General features: G+C 43.5%; 1 protein-coding gene across 1 annotated transcript; it reads right to left on the reverse strand.

Annotated features, from left to right (window-relative positions):
• Positions 1-19,660: 19,660 nt before the first annotated feature.
• Positions 19,661-21,294, reverse strand: LOC115250519 (eukaryotic translation initiation factor 4 gamma 3-like). Its single transcript, XM_029839340.1, has 5 exons — positions 21,012-21,294; positions 20,783-20,926; positions 20,322-20,558; positions 20,124-20,228; positions 19,661-20,040 (listed from the first exon to the last, which is right to left on the reverse strand). The coding sequence occupies exons 1-5, from the start codon at positions 21,030-21,032 to the stop codon at positions 19,882-19,884; spliced, it is 666 nt and encodes a 221-aa protein (XP_029695200.1). The 5' UTR covers positions 21,033-21,294; the 3' UTR covers positions 19,661-19,881.
• Between the last annotated feature and the right edge of the window lie 3,621 nt (positions 21,295-24,915).

A 24,915-nucleotide genomic window follows, 5' to 3' on the forward strand; every position in this document is an offset into this window, starting at 1 on the left:
TAGTTCAGGAAGACAAAGAAACAGCTTCAGTCAGTGAGGAGGATGAAGACTCAGCTTCAATCTCTCCTAGCCCATCTCCATCACGCTCTTATGATTCAGATGGAGATCCGAAAGCAAGTGAGACCATTTCTGTAAACGAGGAGGATAATGAGTCAGGTTCCTACTCTCCTCATTCAGATGGAGATTTAGGAGAAAAGACCGTTTTCAAGACCGGAATTTCAGCCCTTCTGTAACTGATGAGGAACCAAAGGAATATCCAGCCTCCCTAAACTGGCCTGCTATTCAGAAAGAGATTGCACCATTTCTTTACGTGAAGAGGAACCACAGGAAAAGAAAGAGACATTGAAACACAAGACATACGTCAAGCTGTTCATAAGTAAGCTAGTTTATCAAATTTATGTCAAAGCAAATATGGAACCTCAATGCAGTGATGACCTCATCGCGTACCTCTATGAATATATCTGAAAGAGAGTCAAAGGTGAAGTTATATATATCACTGATGACTCATTTAAAAAGATGGACAATAAAATCCAAAAGATCCTGCGCAAAGAGTTAGGCAATCCAAACAAGGTTCTCGTCTTACTCGAGTACTCGGAGGAGCCAGTCGTTGCAGACTGCATGGTCACCATCTTGCGTAAACTCGTCAAGAGGCCATCTAAAAAGAGGAACATTTTTTCCAGGGTTTTCTCACATAAGGCTCAGAAACTTTGGGAGTTTTTAACATGTTGTATCATGCCTGGTGATGATTGATTACCAGAAGAAATGGTTGCAGTAAGCAACCTGTCGGCAATTTTCAAGAACACCTCCACTCAGGTCCTGTGCTGTGGTATAGAGACCTGAGCCAGGAGGCATGGTTCTCTGTTGACCAGCAAATCTACAGTACATTCCAACCCCCTACCAATGGTCATAACATTTGGGTAATGATCATAAAGACAAGAGTGAAAATACAAGATGTCAAATGATTTTCCTTCAGCGTGGCTGGGCTCTGCCTTACAGGTAGGGTGAGGTGGTCAGCCATCCGTAGGGAGGCTCCTGGATACCTCAATGGGGCATGCCCGTGTTTGCGGCATGCCTATGTTGGAGACCCCGGGGTAGACCTAGGATACAGCGGAGAGATCGTATCCCTTGGATGGCCTGAGAACACCATGAAATTCCCATGAGGAGTGGAAGTAGCTGGGAAGAGGAGTGCTTGGCCTTGCCTGTTGAGGCTGCTATCCCAACTACCTGGATAAGCTGCCAGAAGTTGAAGAACAAGACCTTACCCAAACAAATATTGTGTCATAGTCTGTAGCAGGATTTTAGATGCCCTTTTTTATGATCAGAAGAAAAGGTTGCAGCATTTGATCATGGATTCATCAGAATTTCAAATGAAAGCTTAAAAAAATGGCTAGGCTAATTGTTTTTAAAAGTGACCAAAAATCCTACAATAAAAGTTAGCCAGGTTGACTTGAAAGTTTTTTTCAGAAAATAGGCTGATGAAAATGGTATTTATGTATAATCAATACTGCAGAAAGTAAGACACAAAAACCAGAACTTGTACTCAACAGAAAAGGTTAATAAAATATATTGGGACCTGGTGAGGTTGTGCGTGTGTGTATTTTAGGTGATATTTTTGGAACTTGCCTCAATGTGTCCAGGTCAAATAAAAACATCACCCAGAGAATCTAAAGATTGTTGCATATATCTTCCACGTGACAGTTGGGGACTAGACTACAGCCAGTTTGTAGAAGAATAAAAGCACAGTGTGATGGCGTATACACAGTTTTCAGCATAGAATTGATGGCCTCTTATAGTGCCTAAAAACAAAAACATGTTATTTGTAGTTCATTTCCTACTTTGTTGTCAAGATCCAGATATTTGGTCTATGATAGACACAAATAATACATTAAATTATTTATAAACAAGAGAATAAGGGCAATATATAAATAAAGCAGTTTTGTGACTTTGGAGTTATTATCACAGCTTTAACACACAAACAGCAGATATGGATCAAAGCACAACACATTCATTGTGCTATAAGGCTTTGAGCCATTAATATATTTTTGTTTAGGTAAGGGAAAAGTATTATATGTTCAACACCAATGCAATAAACTATATGCAATAACGAATAATGGAAAAATTAAGCAGCCTTGTTAACACCAGCTCCAGCCCCTGCCCCATTGAACTGGAGGGTCAGGTATTTACAGAATTAGAAGACACCCCAGTCTCCAACAGATACGTGGTCTTTACAGAGGACCATTTATCAGATAATATATATGACGAGGAAGTTGCAACTTCAGAAGATATTCAGATACAAGTACAAGAACCACAGACTGAGGTGATAAACCAAGAACCACAGGAACCTTCAGTGACTCCTGAAAGTCAGGAAGACAAAGAGCCATTTTCAATCCCTCCTCAATCAGAAGGAGAAAAGTTCAGTTCTGTAGTTCAGGAAGACAAAGAAACAGCTTCAGTCAGTGAGGAGGATGAAGACTCAGCTTCAATCTCTCCTCGATCAGAAGGAAATAAGGTCATTCTTGTAGATGAGGAGGACGAAGAACCAGCTTCAATCTCTCCTAGCCCATCTCCATCACTCTCTTATGATTCAGATGGAGATCCAAAAGCAAGTGAGACAATTTCTGTAAACGAGGAGGATAATGAGTCAGGTTCCTACTCTCCTCATTCAGATGGAGATTTAGGAGATAAGAGCGTTTCTTTAATTGAAGATGAAGAACCACCTTTAGTCTCTTTTTGTTCAGATAGCGATAGAGATTTAGGATTGAATATCAGCCCTTCTGTCGCTGATGAAGAACCACAGGAACCTTCAGTGACTCATGAAAGTCAGGAAGACAAAGAACCAGCTTCAGTAGGTGAGGAGGACGAAGACTCAGCTTTAGTCTCTCCTCGATCAGAAGGAAATAAGGTCATTTTTGTAGATGAGGAGGACGAAGAACCAGCTTCAATCTCTCCTAGCCCATCTCCATCACTCTCTTATGATTCAGATGGAGATCCAAAAGCAAGTGAGACAATTTCTGTAAACGAGGAGGATAATGAGTCAGGTTCCTACTCTCCTCATTCAGATGGAGATTTAGGAGATAAGAGCGTTTCTTTAATTGAAGATGAAGAACCACCTTTAGTCTCTTTTTGTTCAGATAGAGATATAGGATGGAATATCAGCCCTTCTGTCGCTGATGAAGAACGACAGGAACCTCCAGCCTCTCCTAAACTGTCCTGCTATTCAGAAAGAGACTGCACCATTTCTTCATGTGAAGACGAACTACAAGAAAAGATAGAGACGTTTAAACACAAGACATATGTCAAGCTGTTCATACATAAGATCATTTATCAAATTTATGCCAAAGCAAATATGAAACCTCCATGCAGTGATGACCTCATCGCGTACCTCAATGAATACATCTGGGAGAGAGTCAAAGATGAAGATATATGTATCACCGATGACTCATTTAAGAAGATGGACGATAAAATCCAAAAGATCCTGCGCAAAGAGTTAGGCAATCCAAACAAGGTTCTCTTCTTACTCAAGTACTCGGAGGAGCCAGTCGTTGCAGACTGCATGGTCACCATCTTGCGTAAACTCCTCAAGAGGCCATCTAAAAAGAGGAACATTTTCTCCAGGTTTTTCTCACATAAGGCTCAGAAACTTTGGGAGTTTTTAACATGTTGTATCATCCCTGCTGATGATTGATTACTAGAAGAAATAGTTGCAGTAAGCAACCTGTCGGCAATTTACATCAGGCCACCTATTTAGGGACGAAGCGCCTGTCTACCAGCGTCGGAGAGTTTGGGTGTTTTCTCTGGTCTCCACGGCGCCCAATGGGAGTGGAGAGCGCGCAAGACTTGACCCCTCTGTTGGCTCCGCTGTGGAGCTCTTGGTGCACCCCAGAAGACTGGACGAGTTTTCCCCCACGGTCCAGGAGGACTACCAGTTTGTTTGTTAAAGAAAAACTGGTTTTTGGACTTTTTAGCACTGCTTTTTGCCTGCTTTCGGGTCCTGTGAAAACCCCAACCTTAACACATTTATGTTTTAATTTGATCATTATTTCATAAAATGTCAAATAAAAATGCCATTTTTGAATTTCTGCACATGTTTTTGGCTTTCATCTCAATACAAGACCTTTTTTTTTAACTATAGATGTTAATTTTGGATCACATCCCTCATTTATTCATAAACTAGCAGACTAGAGTGTTGCGTTGCCATGGGAATTGTATTTTACCACTATCCATTGTCCCTAAGTGGAAAGCAAGATAGTCATGTTGGCCATGTTGGTGATGATGCTACACAAAGTACCTCCGGGAATTTTCTGCTATGTGAATGAGATTTTTTTTTACAGTGACAAAGGTGCTCCAAGTGGTCCCGGGTTCAACATAGTTTTTCCAAGCATGGATTTTCCCTTCTGTTTTGGATAGTGAAAGGGATAGACCCTTCCCTTTCAATTTACTCAGTGCAACATTTATTAGTCGGGATATCACACCCTTGTGTGGCCTGCTGAAATCACCACTATTCACAGCTTTAAGGCAGATGTCCTTTGGTGACTTATGAGACATATACCATATGTCACCACAGTCATCCTTCATTTCTTATTCTCTTCACCTTTTCAAGAACACCTCCATGAGTCAAGCCAACTCGGTCCTGTATTTTTGTTTAGGTAAGGGAGGTAGAAGTAGAGATATTATATGTTCTACTCCAATGCAAGAAATTATATGCAATAACGAATAATGGAAAAATTAAGCAGCCTTGTTAACTCCAGCTCATGCCCCATTGAACTGAAGGATCAGGTATTTACAGACGTAGGAGACACCCCAGTCTCCAACAGATGCATGGTTTTTACAGAGGACCATTTATCAGGTAACATGTATGGTGAGGAAATTGCAACTTCACAAGATACTAAGGAACAAGTACAAGAAGCACATACTGAGGTGACAGACCAAGAAACACAGGAACCTTCCGTGACTTATAAAAGTCAGGAAGACAAAGAGCCAGTTTCAATCTTTCCTCAATCAGGAGATAAGACCAGTTCTGTAGTTCAGGAAGTCAAAGAACCAGCTTCAGTCAGTGAGGAGGATGAAAACTCAGCTTCAGTCTCTCCCCGATCAGAAGGAAATAAGGTCAATTTTGTAGATGAGGAGGATGAAGAACCACCTTTAGTCTCTTTTTGTTCAGATAGAGATTTAGGATGGAATTTCAGCCCTTCTGTAACTGATGAGGAACCAAAGGAATATCCAGCCTCCCTAAACTGGCCTGCTATTCAGAAAGAGATTGCACCATTTCTTTACGTGAAGAGGAACCACAGGAAAAGAAAGAGACATTGAAACACAAGACATACGTCAAGCTGTTCATAAGTAAGCTAGTTTATCAAATTTATGTCAAAGCAAATATGGAACCTCAATGCAGTGATGACCTCATCGCGTACCTCTATGAATATATCTGAAAGAGAGTCAAAGGTGAAGTTATATATATCACTGATGACTCATTTAAAAAGATGGACAATAAAATCCAAAAGATCCTGCGCAAAGAGTTAGGCAATCCAAACAAGGTTCTCGTCTTACTCGAGTACTCGGAGGAGCCAGTCGTTGCAGACTGCATGGTCACCATCTTGCGTAAACTCGTCAAGAGGCCATCTAAAAAGAGGAACATTTTTTCCAGGGTTTTCTCACATAAGGCTCAGAAACTTTGGGAGTTTTTAACATGTTGTATCATGCCTGGTGATGATTGATTACCAGAAGAAATGGTTGCAGTAAGCAACCTGTCGGCAATTTTCAAGAACACCTCCACTCAGGTCCTGTGCTGTGGTATAGAGACCTGAGCCAGGAGGCATGGTTCTCTGTTGACCAGCAAATCTACAGTACATTCCAACCCCCTACCAATGGTCATAACATTTGGGTAATGATCATAAAGACAAGAGTGAAAATACAAGATGTCAAATGATTTTCCTTCAGCGTGGCTGGGCTCTGCCTTACAGGTAGGGTGAGGTGGTCAGCCATCCGTAGGGAGGCTCCTGGATACCTCAATGGGGCATGCCCGTGTTTGCGGCATGCCTATGTTGGAGACCCCGGGGTAGACCTAGGATACAGCGGAGAGATCGTATCCCTTGGATGGCCTGAGAACACCATGAAATTCCCATGAGGAGTGGAAGTAGCTGGGAAGAGGAGTGCTTGGCCTTGCCTGTTGAGGCTGCTATCCCAACTACCTGGATAAGCTGCCAGAAGTTGAAGAACAAGACCTTACCCAAACAAATATTGTGTCATAGTCTGTAGCAGGATTTTAGATGCCCTTTTTTATGATCAGAAGAAAAGGTTGCAGCATTTGATCATGGATTCATCAGAATTTCAAATGAAAGCTTAAAAAAATGGCTAGGCTAATTGTTTTTAAAAGTGACCAAAAATCCTACAATAAAAGTTAGCCAGGTTGACTTGAAAGTTTTTTTCAGAAAATAGGCTGATGAAAATGGTATTTATGTATAATCAATACTGCAGAAAGTAAGACACAAAAAACAGAACTTGTACTAAACAGAAAAGGTTAATAAAATATATTGGGACCTGGTGAGGTTGTGCGTGTGTGTATTTTAGGTGATATTTTTGGAACTTGCCTCAATGTGTCCAGGTCAAATAAAAACATCACCCAGAGAATCTAAAGATTGTTACATATATCTTCCACGTGTCAGTTGGGGACTAGACTACAGCCAGTTTGTAGAAGTATAAAAGCACAGTGTGATGGCGTATACACAGTTTTAAGCATAGAATTGATGGCCTCTTATAGTGCCTATATCCAAAAACATGTTATTTGTAGTTTAATTGCTACTTTGTTATTGAGATCCAGATATTTATTCTATGATAGACACAAGTAATGCATAAAATTATTTATAAACAAGAGAATAAGGGCAATATATAAATAAAGCAGTTTTGTGACTTTGGAGTTATTATCACAGGTTTAACACACAAAGAGCAGATATGGATCAAAGCACAACACATTAATTGTGCTATAAGGCTTTGATCCATTAATATATTTTTGTTTAGGTAAGGGAAAAGTATTATATGTTCAACACCAATGCAATAAACTATATGCAATAACGAATAATGGAAAAATTAAGCAGCCTTGTTAACACCAGCTCCAGCCCCTGCCCCATTGAACTGGAGGGTCAGGTATTTACAGAATTAGAAGACACCCCAGTCTCCAACAGATACGTGGTCTTTACAGAGGACCATTTATCAGATAATATATATGACGAGGAAGTTGCAACTTCAGAAGATATTCAGACACAAGTAAAAGGGAGGATTGAGACCATTTCTGTAAACAAGGAGGATAATGAGTCAGGTTCCTACTCTCCTCATTCAGATGGAGGTTTAGGAGAAAAGAACGTTTCTTTAATTATGGATGAACAACTACCTTTAATCTCTTTTTGTTCAGATAGCGATAGTGATTTAGGATTGAATATCAGCCCTTCTGTAGCTGATGAAGAACCACAGGAACCTTCAGTGACTGCTGAAAGTCAGGAAGACAAAGAGCCATTTTCAATCCCTCCTCAATCAGAAGGAGAAAAGTTCAGTTCTGTAGTTCAGGAAGACAAAGAAACAGCTTCAGTCAGTGAGGAGGATGAAGACTCAGCTTCAATCTCTCCTCGATCAGAAGGAAATAAGGTCATTTTTGTAGATGAGGAGGACGAAGAACCAGCTTCAATCTCTCCTAGCCCATCTCCATCACTCTCTTATGATTCAGATGGAGATCCAAAAGCAAGTGAGACAATTTCTGTAAACGAGGAGGATAATGAGTCAGGTTCCTACTCTCCTCATTCAGATGGAGATTTAGGAGATAAGAGCGTTTCTTTAATTGAAGATGAAGAACCACCTTTAGTCTCTTTTTGTTCAGATAGCGATAGAGATTTAGGATTGAATATCAGCCCTTCTGTCGCTGATGAAGAACCACAGGAACCTTCAGTGACTCATGAAAGTCAGGAAGACAAAGAACCAGCTTCAGTAGGTGAGGAGGACGAAGACTCAGCTTTAGTCTCTCCTCGATCAGAAGGAAATAAGGTCATTTTTGTAGATGAGGAGGACGAAGAACCAGCTTCAATCTCTCCTAGCCCATCTCCATCACTCTCTTATGATTCAGATGGAGATCCAAAAGCAAGTGAGACAATTTCTGTAAACGAGGAGGATAATGAGTCAGGTTCCTACTCTCCTCATTCAGATGGAGATTTAGGACATAAGAGCGTTTCTTTAATTGAAGATGAAGAACCACCTTTAGTCTCTTTTTGTTCAGATAGAGATATAGGATGGAATATCAGCCCTTCTGTCGCTGATGAAGAACGACAGGAACCTCCAGCCTCTCCTAAACTGTCCTGCTATTCAGAAAGAGACTGCACCATTTCTTCATGTGAAGACGAACTACAAGAAAAGATAGAGACGTTTAAACACAAGACATATGTCAAGCTGTTCATACATAAGATCATTTATCAAATTTATGCCAAAGCAAATATGAAACCTCCATGCAGTGATGACCTCATCGCGTACCTCAATGAATACATCTGGGAGAGAGTCAAAGATGAAGATATATGTATCACCGATGACTCATTTAAGAAGATGGACGATAAAATCCAAAAGATCCTGCGCAAAGAGTTAGGCAATCCAAACAAGGTTCTCTTCTTACTCAAGTACTCGGAGGAGCCAGTCGTTGCAGACTGCATGGTCACCATCTTGCGTAAACTCCTCAAGAGGCCATCTAAAAAGAGGAACATTTTCTCCAGGTTTTTCTCACATAAGGCTCAGAAACTTTGGGAGTTTTTAACATGTTGTATCATCCCTGCTGATGATTGATTACTAGAAGAAATAGTTGCAGTAAGCAACCTGTCGGCAATTTACATCAGGCCACCTATTTAGGGACGAAGCGCCTGTCTACCAGCGTCGGAGAGTTTGGGTGTTTTCTCTGGTCTCCACGGCGCCCAATGGGAGTGGAGAGCGCGCGAGACTTGACCCCTCTGTTGGCTCCGCTGTGGAGCTCTTGGTGCACCCCAGAAGACTGGACGAGTTTTCCCCCACGGTCCAGGAGGACTACCAGTTTGTTTGTTAAAGAAAAACTGGTTTTGGACTTTTTAGCACTGCTTTTTGCCTGCTTTCGGGTCCTGTGAAAACCCCAACCTTAACACATTTATGTTTTAATTTGATCATTATTTCATAAAATGTCAAATAAAAATGCCGTTTTTGAATTTCTGCACATGTTTTGGGCTTTCATCTCATTACAAGACCTTTTTTTTAACTATAGATGTTAATTTTGGATCACATCCCTCATTTATTCATAAACTAGCAGACTAGAGTGTTGCGTTGCCATGGGAATTGTATTTTACCACTATCCATTGTCCCTAAGTGGAAAGCAAGATAGTCATGTTGGCCATGTTGGTGATGATGCTACACAAAGTACCTCCGGGAATTTTCTGCTATGTGAATGAGATTTTTTTTACAGTGACAAAAGGTGCTCCAAGTGGTCAAGGGTTCAACATACTTTTTCCAAGCATGGATTTTCCCTTCTGTTTTGGATAGTGAAAGGGATAGACCCTTCCCTTTCAATTTACTCAGTGCAACATTTATTAGTCAGGATATCACACCCTTGTGTGGCCTGCTGAAATCACCACTATTCACAGCTTTAAGGCAGATGTCCTTTGGTGACTTATGAGACATACCATATGTCACCACAGTCATCTTTCAGTTCTTATTCTCTTCACCTTTTCAAGAACACCTCCATGAGTCAAGCCAACTCGGTCCTGTATTTTTGTTTAGGTAAGGGAGGTAGAAGTAGAGATATTATATGTTCTACTCCAATGCAAGAAATTATATGCAATAACGAATAATGGAAAAATTAAGCAGCCTTGTTAACGCCAGCTCCAGCTTCATCCCCTGCTCCATTCAACTGAAGGATCAGGTATTTACAGACGTAGGAGACACCCCAGTCTCCAACAGATGCATGGTTTTAACAGAGGACCATTTATCAGGTAATATATATGGTGAGGAAATTGCAACTTCACAAGATACTAAGGAACAAGTACAAGAAGCACAGATTGAGGTGACAGACCAAGAAACACAGGAACCTTCAGTGACTCCTGAAAGTCAGGAAGACAAAGAGCCATTTTCAATCCCTCCTCAATCAGAAGGAGAAAAGTTCAGTTCTGTAGTTCAGGAAGACAAAGAAACAGCTTCAGTCAGTGAGGAGGATGAAGACTCAGCTTCAATCTCTCCTAGCCCATCTCCATCACGCTCTTATGATTCAGATGGAGATCCGAAAGCAAGTGAGACCATTTCTGTAAACATTTCTGTAAAAGGTAATGATCATAAAGACAAGAGTGAAAATACAAGATGTCAAATGATTTTCCTTCAGCGTGGCTGGGCTCTGCCTTACAGGTAGGGTGAGGTGGTCAGCCATCCGTAGGGAGGCTCCTGGATACCTCAATGGGGCATGCCCGTGTTTGCGGCATGCCTATGTTGGAGACCCCGGGGTAGACCTAGGATACAGCGGAGAGATCGTATCCCTTGGATGGCCTGAGAACACCATGAAATTCCCATGAGGAGTGGAAGTAGCTGGGAAGAGGAGTGCTTGGCCTTGCCTGTTGAGGCTGCTATCCCAACTACCTGGATAAGCTGCCAGAAGTTGAAGAACAAGACCTTACCCAAACAAATATTGTGTCATAGTCTGTAGCAGGATTTTAGATGCCCTTTTTTATGATCAGAAGAAAAGGTTGCAGCATTTGATCATGGATTCATCAGAATTTCAAATGAAAGCTTAAAAAAATGGCTAGGCTAATTGTTTTTAAAAGTGACCAAAAATCCTACAATAAAAGTTAGCCAGGTTGACTTGAAAGTTTTTTTCAGAAAATAGGCTGATGAAAATGGTATTTATGTATAATCAATACTGCAGAAAGTAAGACACAAAAAACAGAACTTGTACTAAACAGAAAAGGTTAATAAAATATATTGGGACCTGGTGAGGTTGTGCGTGTGTGTATTTTAGGTGATATTTTTGGAACTTGCCTCAATGTGTCCAGGTCAAATAAAAACATCACCCAGAGAATCTAAAGATTGTTACATATATCTTCCACGTGTCAGTTGGGGACTAGACTACAGCCAGTTTGTAGAAGTATAAAAGCACAGTGTGATGGCGTATACACAGTTTTAAGCATAGAATTGATGGCCTCTTATAGTGCCTATATCCAAAAACATGTTATTTGTAGTTTAATTGCTACTTTGTTATTGAGATCCAGATATTTATTCTATGATAGACACAAGTAATGCATAAAATTATTTATAAACAAGAGAATAAGGGCAATATATAAATAAAGCAGTTTTGTGACTTTGGAGTTATTATCACAGGTTTAACACACAAAGAGCAGATATGGATCAAAGCACAACACATTAATTGTGCTATAAGGCTTTGATCCATTAATATATTTTTGTTTAGGTAAGGGAAAAGTATTATATGTTCAACACCAATGCAATAAACTATATGCAATAACGAATAATGGAAAAATTAAGCAGCCTTGTTAACACCAGCTCCAGCCCCTGCCCCATTGAACTGGAGGGTCAGGTATTTACAGAATTAAAGGTGACAGACCAAGAAACACAGGAACCTTCAGTGACTCCTGAAAGTCAGGAAGACAAAGAGCCATTTTCAATCCCTCCTCAATCAGAAGGAGAAAAGTTCAGTTCTGTAGTTCAGGAAGACAAAGAAACAGCTTCAGTCAGTGAGGAGGATGAAGACTCAGCTTCAATCTCTCCTAGCCCATCTCCATCACGCTCTTATGATTCAGATGGAGATCCGAAAGCAAGTGAGACCATTTCTGTAAACGAGGAGGATAATGAGTCAGGTTCCTACTCTCCTCATTCAGATGGAGATTTAGGAGAAAAGACCGTTTTCAAGACCGGAATTTCAGCCCTTCTGTAACTGATGAGGAACCAAAGGAATATCCAGCCTCCCTAAACTGGCCTGCTATTCAGAAAGAGATTGCACCATTTCTTTACGTGAAGAGGAACCACAGGAAAAGAAAGAGACATTGAAACACAAGACATACGTCAAGCTGTTCATAAGTAAGCTAGTTTATCAAATTTATGTCAAAGCAAATATGGAACCTCAATGCAGTGATGACCTCATCGCGTACCTCTATGAATATATCTGAAAGAGAGTCAAAGGTGAAGTTATATATATCACTGATGACTCATTTAAAAAGATGGACAATAAAATCCAAAAGATCCTGCGCAAAGAGTTAGGCAATCCAAACAAGGTTCTCGTCTTACTCGAGTACTCGGAGGAGCCAGTCGTTGCAGACTGCATGGTCACCATCTTGCGTAAACTCGTCAAGAGGCCATCTAAAAAGAGGAACATTTTTTCCAGGGTTTTCTCACATAAGGCTCAGAAACTTTGGGAGTTTTTAACATGTTGTATCATGCCTGGTGATGATTGATTACCAGAAGAAATGGTTGCAGTAAGCAACCTGTCGGCAATTTTCAAGAACACCTCCACTCAGGTCCTGTGCTGTGGTATAGAGACCTGAGCCAGGAGGCATGGTTCTCTGTTGACCAGCAAATCTACAGTACATTCCAACCCCCTACCAATGGTCATAACATTTGGGTAATGATCATAAAGACAAGAGTGAAAATACAAGATGTCAAATGATTTTCCTTCAGCGTGGCTGGGCTCTGCCTTACAGGTAGGGTGAGGTGGTCAGCCATCCGTAGGGAGGCTCCTGGATACCTCAATGGGGCATGCCCGTGTTTGCGGCATGCCTATGTTGGAGACCCCGGGGTAGACCTAGGATACAGCGGAGAGATCGTATCCCTTGGATGGCCTGAGAACACCATGAAATTCCCATGAGGAGTGGAAGTAGCTGGGAAGAGGAGTGCTTGGCCTTGCCTGTTGAGGCTGCTATCCCAACTACCTGGATAAGCTGCCAGAAGTTGAAGAACAAGACCTTACCCAAACAAATATTGTGTCATAGTCTGTAGCAGGATTTTAGATGCCCTTTTTTATGATCAGAAGAAAAGGTTGCAGCATTTGATCATGGATTCATCAGAATTTCAAATGAAAGCTTAAAAAAATGGCTAGGCTAATTGTTTTTAAAAGTGACCAAAAATCCTACAATAAAAGTTAGCCAGGTTGACTTGAAAGTTTTTTTCAGAAAATAGGCTGATGAAAATGGTATTTATGTATAATCAATACTGCAGAAAGTAAGACACAAAAACCAGAACTTGTACTCAACAGAAAAGGTTAATAAAATATATTGGGACCTGGTGAGGTTGTGCGTGTGTGTATTTTAGGTGATATTTTTGGAACTTGCCTCAATGTGTCCAGGTCAAATAAAAACATCACCCAGAGAATCTAAAGATTGTTGCATATATCTTCCACGTGACAGTTGGGGACTAGACTACAGCCAGTTTGTAGAAGAATAAAAGCACAGTGTGATGGCGTATACACAGTTTTCAGCATAGAATTGATGGCCTCTTATAGTGCCTAAAAACAAAAACATGTTATTTGTAGTTCATTTCCTACTTTGTTGTCAAGATCCAGATATTTGGTCTATGATAGACACAAATAATACATTAAATTATTTATAAACAAGAGAATAAGGGCAATATATAAATAAAGCAGTTTTGTGACTTTGGAGTTATTATCACAGCTTTAACACACAAACAGCAGATATGGATCAAAGCACAACACATTCATTGTGCTATAAGGCTTTGAGCCATTAATATATTTTTGTTTAGGTAAGGGAAAAGTATTATATGTTCAACACCAATGCAATAAACTATATGCAATAACGAATAATGGAAAAATTAAGCAGCCTTGTTAACACCAGCTCCAGCCCCTGCCCCATTGAACTGGAGGGTCAGGTATTTACAGAATTAGAAGACACCCCAGTCTCCAACAGATACGTGGTCTTTACAGAGGACCATTTATCAGATAATATATATGACGAGGAAGTTGCAACTTCAGAAGATATTCAGATACAAGTACAAGAACCACAGACTGAGGTGATAAACCAAGAACCACAGGAACCTTCAGTGACTCCTGAAAGTCAGGAAGACAAAGAGCCATTTTCAATCCCTCCTCAATCAGAAGGAGAAAAGTTCAGTTCTGTAGTTCAGGAAGACAAAGAAACAGCTTCAGTCAGTGAGGAGGATGAAGACTCAGCTTCAATCTCTCCTCGATCAGAAGGAAATAAGGTCATTCTTGTAGATGAGGAGGACGAAGAACCAGCTTCAATCTCTCCTAGCCCATCTCCATCACTCTCTTATGATTCAGATGGAGATCCAAAAGCAAGTGAGACAATTTCTGTAAACGAGGAGGATAATGAGTCAGGTTCCTACTCTCCTCATTCAGATGGAGATTTAGGAGATAAGAGCGTTTCTTTAATTGAAGATGAAGAACCACCTTTAGTCTCTTTTTGTTCAGATAGCGATAGAGATTTAGGATTGAATATCAGCCCTTCTGTCGCTGATGAAGAACCACAGGAACCTTCAGTGACTCATGAAAGTCAGGAAGACAAAGAACCAGCTTCAGTAGGTGAGGAGGACGAAGACTCAGCTTTAGTCTCTCCTCGATCAGAAGGAAATAAGGTCATTTTTGTAGATGAGGAGGACGAAGAACCAGCTTCAATCTCTCCTAGCCCATCTCCATCACTCTCTTATGATTCAGATGGAGATCCAAAAGCAAGTGAGACAATTTCTGTAAACGAGGAGGATAATGAGTCAGGTTCCTACTCTCCTCATTCAGATGGAGATTTAGGAGATAAGAGCGTTTCTTTAATTGAAGATGAAGAACCACCTTTAGTCTCTTTTTGTTCAGATAGAGATATAGGATGGAATATCAGCCCTTCTGTCGCTGATGAAGAACGACAGGAACCTCCAGCCTCTCCTAAACTGTCCTGCTATTCAGAAAGAGACTGCACCATTTCTTCATGTGAAGACGAACTACAAGAAAAGATAGAGACGTTTAAACACAAGACATATGTCAAGCTGTTCATACATAAGATCATTTATCAAATTTATGCCAAAGCAAATATGAAACCTCCATGCAGTGATGACCTCATCGCGTACCTCAATGAATACATCTGGGAGAGAGTCAAAGATGAAGATATATGTATCACCGATGACTCATTTAAGAAGATGGACGATAAAATCCAAAAGATCCTGCGCAAAGAGTTAGGCAATCCAAACAAGGTTCTCTTCTTACTCAAGTACTCGGAGGAGCCAGTCGTTGCAGACTGCATGGTCACCATCTTGCGTAAACTCCTCAAGAGGCCATCTAAAAAGAGGAACATTTTCTCCAGGTTTTTCTCACATAAGGCTCAGAAACTTTGGGAGTTTTTAACATGTTGTATCATCCCTGCTGATGATTGATTACTAGAAGAAATAGTTGCAGTAAGCAACCTGTCGGCAATTTACATCAGGCCACCTATTTAGGGACGAAGCGCCTGTCTACCAGCGTCGGAGAGTTTGGGTGTTTTCTCTGGTCTCCACGGCGCCCAATGGGAGTGGAGAGCGCGCAAGACTTGACCCCTCTGTTGGCTCCGCTGTGGAGCTCTTGGTGCACCCCAGAAGACTGGACGAGTTTTCCCCCACGGTCCAGGAGGACTACCAGTTTGTTTGTTAAAGAAAAACTAGTTTTTGGACTTTTTAGCACTGCTTTTTGCCTGCTTTCGGGTCCTGTGAAAACCCCAACCTTAACACATTTATGTTTTAATTTGATCATTATTTAATAAAATGTCAAATAAAAATGCCAATTTTAAATTTCTGCACCTGTTTTTGGCTTTCATCTCATTACAAGACCTTTTTTTAAACTATAGATGTTAATTTTGGATCACATCCCTCATTTATTCATAAACTAGCAGACTAGAGTGTAGCGTTGCCATGGGAATTGTATTTTAACACTATCCATTGTACCTAAGTGGAAAGCAAGATAGTCATGTTGGCCATGTTGGTGATGATGCTACACAAAGTATCTCCGGGAATTTTCTGCTATGCGAATGAGATTTTTTTTTTACAGTGACAAAAGGTGCTCCAAGTGGTCCCGGGTTCAACATAGTTTTTCCAAGCATGAATTTTCCCTTCTGTTTTGGATAGTGAAAGGGATAGACCCTTCCCTTTCAATTTACTCAGTGCAACATTTATTAGTCGGGATATCACACCCTTGTGTGGCCTGCTGAAATCACCACTATTCACAGCTTTAAGGCAGATGTCCTTTGGTGACTTATGAGACATATACCATATGTCACCACAGTCATCCTTCATTTCTTATTCTCTTCACCTTTTCAAGAACACCTCCATGAGTCAAGCCAACTCGGTCCTGTATTTTTGTTTAGGTAAGGGAGGTAGAAGTAGAGATATTATATGTTCTACTCCAATGCAAGAAATTATATGCAATAACGAATAATGGAAAAATTAAGCAGCCTTGTTAACGCCAGCTCCAACTTCATCCCCTGCCCCATTGAACTGAAGGATCAGGTATCTACAGACGTAGGAGACACCCCAGTCTCCAACAGATACGTGGTTTTTACAGAGGACCATTTATCAGGTAACATATATGGTGAGGAAATTGCAACTTCACAAGATACTAAGGAACAAGTACAAGAAGCACATACTGAGGTGACAGACCAAGAAACACAGGAACCTTCCGTGACTTATAAAAGTCAGGAAGACAAAGAGCCAGTTTCAATCTTTCCTCAATCAGGAGATAAGACCAGTTCTGTAGTTCAGGAAGTCAAAGAACCAGCTTCAGTCAGTGAGGAGGATTAAAGTATCAGCTTCAGTCAATCCTCGATCAGAAGGAAATAAGGTCATTTTTGTAGATGAGGAGGACGAAGAACCACCTTTAGTCTCTTTTTGTTCAGAGAGATTTAGGATAGAATTTCAGCCCTTCTGTAACTGATGAGGAACCAAAGGAATATCCAGCCTCCCTAAACTGGCCTGCTATTCAGAAAGAGATTGCACCATTTCTTTACGTGAAGAGGAACCACAGGAAAAGAAAGAGACATTGAAACACAAGACATATGTCAAGCTGTTCATAAGTAAGCTAGTTTATCAAATTTATGTCAAAGCAAATATGGAACCTCAATGCAGTGATGACCTCATCGCGTACCTCTTTGAATATATCTGAAAGAGAGTCAAAGGTGAAGTTATATATATCACTGATGACTCATTTAAAAAGATGGACAATAAAATCCAAAAGATCCTGCGCAAAGAGTTAGGCAATCCAAACAAGGTTCTCTTCTTACTCGAGTACTCGGAGGAGCCAGTCGTTGCAGACTGCATGGTCACCATCTTGCGTAAACTCGTCAAGAGGCCATCTAAAAAGAGGAACATTTTCTCCAGGGTTTTCTCACATAAGGTTCAGAAACTTTGGGAGTTTTTAACATGTTGTATCATGCCTGGTGATGATTGATTACCAGAAGAAATGGTTGCAGTAAGCAACCTGTCGGAACTCCCCCCTGGGAACTCCCTATCCCTCTGCTGGCGCCTCTCCCGCAGTCAGTTGTCCAGCCATATCGCCAGGCTGATAAGCGTTTCCAGGTCCCCAGACTCCTCTCAAGTGGACAACTCATCCTTGAGTTCCTCCGAGAGTCCCTGGGTGAATGCATCATTCCAGCAAGGATGCGGAACTGGATGGAGTAGTCCACGACAGAGCTGGAACCCTGTCGCAGGGACAGGATCTGGGAGGCCACCTCGCCACGCTGGACCAGGTGGTCAAACACCCATTTTAACTCAGCCGTAACACTGGAAGAAGCGGGTGTCTGGTTCTCCAGGACTGCTGTGGCCCATTGCTCCGCTGTCCCAGAGAGAAGATTAAGAACGAAGGCGATCTTTGCCCTGTCGCTGGGGTAGGTGAGGGGCTGGAGGTTGAAAACTATGGAGCACTGAAGCAAAAAACTGGCACACATGCCAGCCTCACCAGAATACCGCTCCGGGATGGGTACGCGGGGATCCTGTGGTGCGGCAGCAGCCGGCTGCGGAACGACTCTCGGCGCCTCAGCGGGTGGCGGAGACTGAACCTGCTCCGCCCATCCAGGAGTGAGCAGGTCCGTTACGCTGGCTTTGAGGGTCTGTAGTGAAGCCCAAATGTCCGTGAGGAGCTGGTCATGCTGACCCAGCAGCCTCCCCCGAGTTGCCAACATGTGGTGCACTGCGTCTTGGTCTGCCGGGTCCATACTGGTCGGAGTGTACTGTTAGGGATGGGGTTTTTACAGGACCCAAAAGCAGGCAAGAACGCAGTGATAAAAAGTCCAAAATAGGTTTTATTAAACCAACTCAAAACGGCAGTCCTGGACTGCAGGGAAGCACTCGTCTGGTCTTCCGGGGTGCACCGATAGCTCCAGCACTGAGCCAACACAGGAGTCGGGTTCTTCACGTTCACTAGTCCAGCAAGACAGCATGGAGACCTCAAACAAGCTGGGACGACACCAAAAACCCTCCCAATGCTGATAAGCAGGCGCTCCCTCCTTAAATAGGTGGCCTGATGGAAATTGCCGACAGGTGTGCCTGCCTGCAGTGCCTGCTGTTGTCAATGACTCCTCCACGCCCCCTGCAGGAAAAACCAAACAACCCAGAACCTTGGACCCCAACAAAATGGTGCCAGTCGAGACTATATTACCCAACTTCACTAAAACATAGATGATATTTAAGGAATTATATTTTGAAATAAATTGAATTTTATCCAAAGACAGATGATATTACTTATATTGAAATAAAGCAGATTTTTTAAAAAAAATTATTTTTTTTTTTGCTCCCCAAGTTCAGTTTATCCATTTGTTAGCCTCTTGGAGCCAGGTGAAGAAGTTGCGCACGGATATTCCAGTAACTGTGGATGACTTCCATCTAAAGAAGGTCTCATCCTGGATGACTTTTTCATCCAATTGTACATCAAAAAACCTACGTGGACACACACCAGCAAAAACCACAGGAATAAGTCAATAGGAAACCACCACTGGCTTCTGAATTTGTAGTTCAAAGTTAAAATTAATAAAGCCGTGACCGTCGAGGTGGATAGATGGGACACTCGCCATCAGGTTGGTCTATGTGGACCACCAGCTGCTGCAGAACATTCAGGGCCACCAGCTGCTTCTGGTTATCAGTGATGTATTTCTTTAAGAGGCTCACTCTGTCGAGCAGCTCATAGGTATTCAGAGTATAAATCCCACCTGACGACACAAACACTCTCTTCACACCACTGTAAAGAAACTGAACACATATAATCATGGACCATAAAGTGTCACAGACTGGTTTTGTGTATGTGCTCACATAATGTAAAACACACATCAATGTGGAGTAAACCTAATTAATCATGTTTTTGGACAGAAACTATATGACATTATAGAACACTTACAGTCAACAATGACTGACTGGCAGACTGCTCTCATCAAGGCCCTCACAAACCCCTCTGATGACCTCTGCCTGTCATTGAGGGTGTTCTGGGAGGGGGGAGAGAAACCTTTGTTAGTTTCATGCCTACAGTCACAATCTCTATAGAAAAATCCAGTTTAAAGGTCATTCTCTTCGGGAGCTACCGGGATCCACTCCTCTATTTTATCATTAACAGATTTCTTTTTAGTTCTTGGTACGCTTGTTCTTAATTGCAGAGCCAAGGGGGCTCTGATAAGGGTCCTGCCTGTTTTGGGGTAGTCTTGTGTTCAACTGCAAAGAGCAACATGTGAAAAGCCCCATCCAGATGTCTGCTTTAAAAATGCACCCAATATTTTGGCTTTTTCAGTTATTTATTTGGAGTTTTTGCTGACAATCTGTGTTCCTCTATTTCGCTTTTGCTCATCCAGGACCATGACAGGTTCTCTCTGTTTTGGTCGCCAGGTGTCGCGGCTGGAGTCCTGATTGAACTTCCCAGGAATCGCCTTCACATTAAAGGATTGGCCACAACCTGCCACCACCTCTTTGTTGCATGGTGGTTTGCTTGTTCCTGGACTGGGGCTGCTCCCTCTCTTCAGCCAGCTTCACCTCTTGGTGAAGCTGCTTGATGGTTTTTGGTCCTTCATCTTTCCTGCAGGGTACCCAATTGTTCTGAAGGCCACACATGAGATGTGATGAGAATTCAACCGTGACTTGCAGACTATATTCATGATTTAACCATCAAAGTGTCTCACTTTTCTTAGGGCCAAAACATCCTGCAACATGAATTTTATTCTTGTTGACATCTTCCACTCCTTCAGTAGGTGGCATATGTAGCCATTGTAGCTATTAAGTTTAGGCTAAAAGGAAGATAATAAGAGTCCCACTCATTTAGTTAATGCGTGGCCAGTGTGTGTCTGTGTGTGTCTGTGTGTGTGTGCAGCTCTCCTTACCCTCTCAGTCTCAGTGTCCAGGTCTTTCCCCACTATGGACAGTAACTTGCAGAGACACTCCAGAGACTCCTCGCACTCGTCCTTGATGAGTTTAACCACGCACGTGGGTATTATGGCCTCCGAGATCATTCTCAGCTTAAAAAGCTCACCGATAAACCTCACGGTCCCTAGCAAACGCACGCGGGCCTTGTGTCTGGTCTGCTCCAGGTCCACCTTTAACTGTTGCCGCTCACCTTCCTTTGAGGGCAGATTTGCGTGTATTTAACTTAGGTGAAACACTGTAAAGCTTACATTTAGGTTTGAGTTCAAAATCTAACTATTTTACCGTTCTTGCCTGTGGAGCAAGCACAAGTTTGTAGGAAAAAAAGAAGTTCTCACGAAAGGTGCATTTATAAAGCTGAGCTTCAGTCCAATAATTGCGCTTGCATATTTCGTTCCACTGTAGGCGTGCCGGTACTCACCTCTTGAGCAGCAGACACATCGTTTTCCTTTTCTTTCAGGAGTTCACTCTTACAATGGCCGTTCTGGAACTCCATCTGACATCTTTTGAGCAGAAGTTTATGAAAGTAGACAAAGCCTTTGCTGCTCTGGGACGAGACCATCAGCTGATGTGGGAAAGGTTTGGCATATCATTAACAATAATCTGGTCCAAATTCAACCAATCGCACAGACAAAGAATGCAGAGTTTACCCCCTTCAGGTGGTGACACATTTGAGCATAGGTTGCGCTGTAGCTCTGCTCAGACAAAGCTTTGTCCACAACGAGCTCAACGACCGCGTTCAGTATCTCCTCATTGTCGATGTTGAGCTCATCCACCTGTCAAATGAGGCTCTCAAATTTCTCAGGGGTGAGCTTGTTCAGGATGCCCCGAAAAGTTCTGATCAGATTTTCAGTCCTCCCTTCTGCCCGTCCATCTCCCTCGCCACCACGCTGGGAGCTTCTGATGGAGGGAACCTGTCCTGCCTGATAAACGTTAGTGGTCATAGTTGGAGTCTGAAACCACACGAAAAAACAGAAGAACAAACATTTGCTATAATTTAGAATGACAAGTAAACTTATACTGTCACATACAAACACGCCATTTTCTTTGAAGTGTTAAATGTTTTAGACTGAGGGAAAATTCCACCCTAAAGTTTCCATAATGGCCTGTTTTTTTGTTTGGTGCTTTGAATTAATTGAAGAATATGGTGGTGGCAGTAGCTGTTGGGGACTGGGCTGAGGAGCGGAGGGTTCTTGCAAGGAAGGTAGTAGGGGAAGGTGTCAGAAGCACCGCCTAGTCAGAGCACTGCCGAGGTACCCTTGAGCAAGGTACCAAACCCACAATAGCTCACATAGGGCCCTGTGATGAACTCAAACAGGGGTATACCCTGCCTTCGCCTATATGTGTGCCCTCCCCATGACCCCGAAAAGGATAAAGCGTTCATGAAGATATGAGAATATGAATACATTTGGTAAAAATGCTAAAGAAAAGAAAATCGTTCATAGTTTCAAGATGACTAAAAGTGCAGCCTTGTAAAAGCTCAGTGGCAGTTATCTTAAAACTATCGGAAAGGGGAGGTATAAAAAGTGTGAACTTGTAATTACAGGTGTAATAACAGAGGTTAACCAGCAGACGGAGCCCTTTATCATAGTATAAAACGCTTCTCCTGCAGCTCTTCTACATCTGACATTCAGGCTAAAAAAGGTGATTGCTCATGTTTTCTTACCTACGTTAAAGAAACCAGATTATTTATCACTAACCGTCCATCCATCCATTCTCTACCGCTTATCCGGGTCGGGTCGCGGGGGCAGCAGCCTAAGGAGAGAAGCCCAGACTTCCCTCTCCCCAGCTACCTCCTCCAGCTCATCCAGAGGGATCCCCAGGCGTTCCCAGGCCAGCCGAGAGACATAGTCTCTCCAACGTGTCCTGGGTCTCCCCGGGGGTCTCCTGCCGGAGGGACATGCCCTGAACACCTCACCAGGGAGGCGTCCAGGGGGCATCCTGACTAGATGCCCAAGCCACCCCATCTGGCTCCTCTCAACGCGGAGGAGCAGCGACTCTACTCCGAGCTCCTCCCGGATGGCAGAGCTTCTCACCCTATCTCTAAGGGAGAGCCCAGCCACCCTACGGAGGAAGCTCATTTCAGCCGCTTGTACCCGTGATCTTGTTCTTTCGGTCACTACCCAAAGCTCATGACCATAGGTGAGGGTAGGAACGAAGATCGACCGGTAAATCGAGAGCTTCGCCTTTCGGCTCAGCTCTCTCTTCACCACAACGGACCGGTGCAGAGTCCGCATTACTGTGGACGCCGCACCGATCCGCCTGTCGATCTCCCGCTCCATTCTTCCCTCACTCGTGAACAAGACCCCGAGGTACTTAAACTCCTCCACTTGGGGCAGGATCTCCTCCTTTACCCGGAGAAGGCACTCCACCTTTTTCCGGTCGAGAACCATGGCCTCGGATTTGGAGGTGCTGATTCTCATCCCAGCCGCTTCACATGCGGCGGCGAACCGATCCAGTGATAGTTGGAGGTCACGGGCCGATGAAGCCAACAGGACCACATCATCCGCAAAAAGCAGAGACGCGATCCTGAGGTCACCAAACCGGATCCCCTCAACACCATGACTGCACCTAGAAATTCTGTCCATAAAAATTATGAACAGAATCGGTGACAAAGGGCAGCCCTGGCGGAGGCCAACCCTCACCGGAAACGAGTTCGACTTACTGCCAGCAATTCGGACCAAACTCTGGCACCGATCGTACAGGGAGCAGACAGCCCGTATTAGCGGGCCCGACACCCCATACTCTCGGAGGACCCCCCACAGGACCCCCCGAGGGACAAGGTCGAATGCCTTCTCCAAGTCCACAAAACACATGTGGACTGGTTGGGCAAACTCCCATGCACCCTCGAAGACCCTGCGGAGGGTGTAGAGCTGGTCCACTGTTCCACGCCCAGGACGAAAACCACATTGCTCCTCCTGAATCCGAGGTTCGACTATCCGGCGGACCCTCCTCTCCAGTACCCCTGAATAGACCTTACCAGGGAGGCTGAGGAGTGTGATCCCCCTATAGTTGGAACACACCCTCTGGTCCCCCTTCTTAAAAAGAGGGACTACCACCCCGGTCTGCCAATCCAGCGGCACTGCCCCCGATGTCCACACGATGTTGCAGAGTCGAGTCAACCACGACAGCCCTACAACATCCAGAGCCTTAAGGGACTCTGGGCGGATCTCATCCACCCCCGGGGCCTTGCCACCGAGGAGTTTTTTAACTACCTCGGCAACTTCAGCCCCGGAGATACGAGAGCCCATCTCCAGGTCCCCAGGCCCTACTTCCTCACTGGAAGGCGTGTTGGTGGGATTGAGGAGGTCCTCGAAGTATTCCTTCCACCGATCCACAACATCCCGAGTTGAGGTCAGCAGCACACCATCACCACTATACACAGCGTTGACAGTGCACTGCTTCCCCCTCCTCAGACGCCGGATGGTGGTCCAGAACCTTTTCGAGGCCGTCCGAAAGTCGTTCTCCATGGCCTCACCGAACTCTTCCCATGCCCGAGTCTTTGCCTCGGCAACCGCCGTAGCTGCACTCCGCTTGGCAGCTGCCTCAACAATGGAGGCACGGAACACGGTCCACTCGGACTCAATGTCCCCCGCCTCCCCCGGGACATGGTCAAAGCTCTCCCGGAGGCGTGAGTTGAAGCTCCTTCTGACAGGGGACTCTGCCAGGCGTTCCCAGCAGACCCTCACAACACGTTTGGGCCTGCCAGGTCTGTCCGGCATCCTTCCCCACCATCGGAGCCAACTCACCACCAGGTGGTGATCAGTTGACAGCTCCGCCCCTCTCTTCACCCGAGTGTCCAGAACATGCGGCCGCAAATCCGATGACACAACCACAAAGTTGATCATCGATCTGCGGCCTAAGGCGTCCTGGTGCCAAGTGCACATGTGGACGCCTTTATGTCTGAACAAGGTGTTCGTTATGGACAATCTGAGACGAGCACAGAAGTCCTATGTTGCCCTCACCTGCTCCACTAGCATTAGCATTAGCACCACTGGTCATTACCAGTGAACTGATACTAGGTCTTGATCCCATTTTACCCTTTTTTATCATCTATATTGACTCGCTGAGCTTTAAAATCCAACTTTTAAAATGCTCCTACGCCTGAAAAATCTTCATGGCTGCAGCTTACAAGTCCCAGCTGAGCTGCGTGGTTGTTGATGACATCGAGCGTCTCTTCGGTGAGCCACCAACTCTCCCCTCCATGTTTGGACTGATAATCTTTTAGCAGATGGAGTTTGAAATTAATAAAATATAATGAAAACACGACCTGTCTCACCAGATTACGTCCCCATCGGCCCCCGCTTCTCCAACCCGGTGTTCCAAGCTTTGCTGGTGCTGCTGAAAAAAACCTCTGAAGGTAAAGAAGACTGAGCTGCACCTCCCAGGGTGGCAGATAGAGGGCAGCAGATCTTCTGATGAGGGTTTGTTGCAGGTCTTTGGCTGGCCTGTGTGAGCGGATGGTTATTAGTGAGTGTTTTGTTGTGCTCTCACTGAATGGTGGAGCTGGAGACCCGTTTCTCATCACTTCTTGCTCGTGGTGTGTGTGTGTGT

Source organism: Takifugu rubripes, chromosome 1 (genome assembly GCF_901000725.2).
Source record: "Takifugu rubripes chromosome 1, fTakRub1.2, whole genome shotgun sequence".
Taxonomy (NCBI): Eukaryota; Metazoa; Chordata; class Actinopteri; order Tetraodontiformes; family Tetraodontidae; genus Takifugu; species Takifugu rubripes.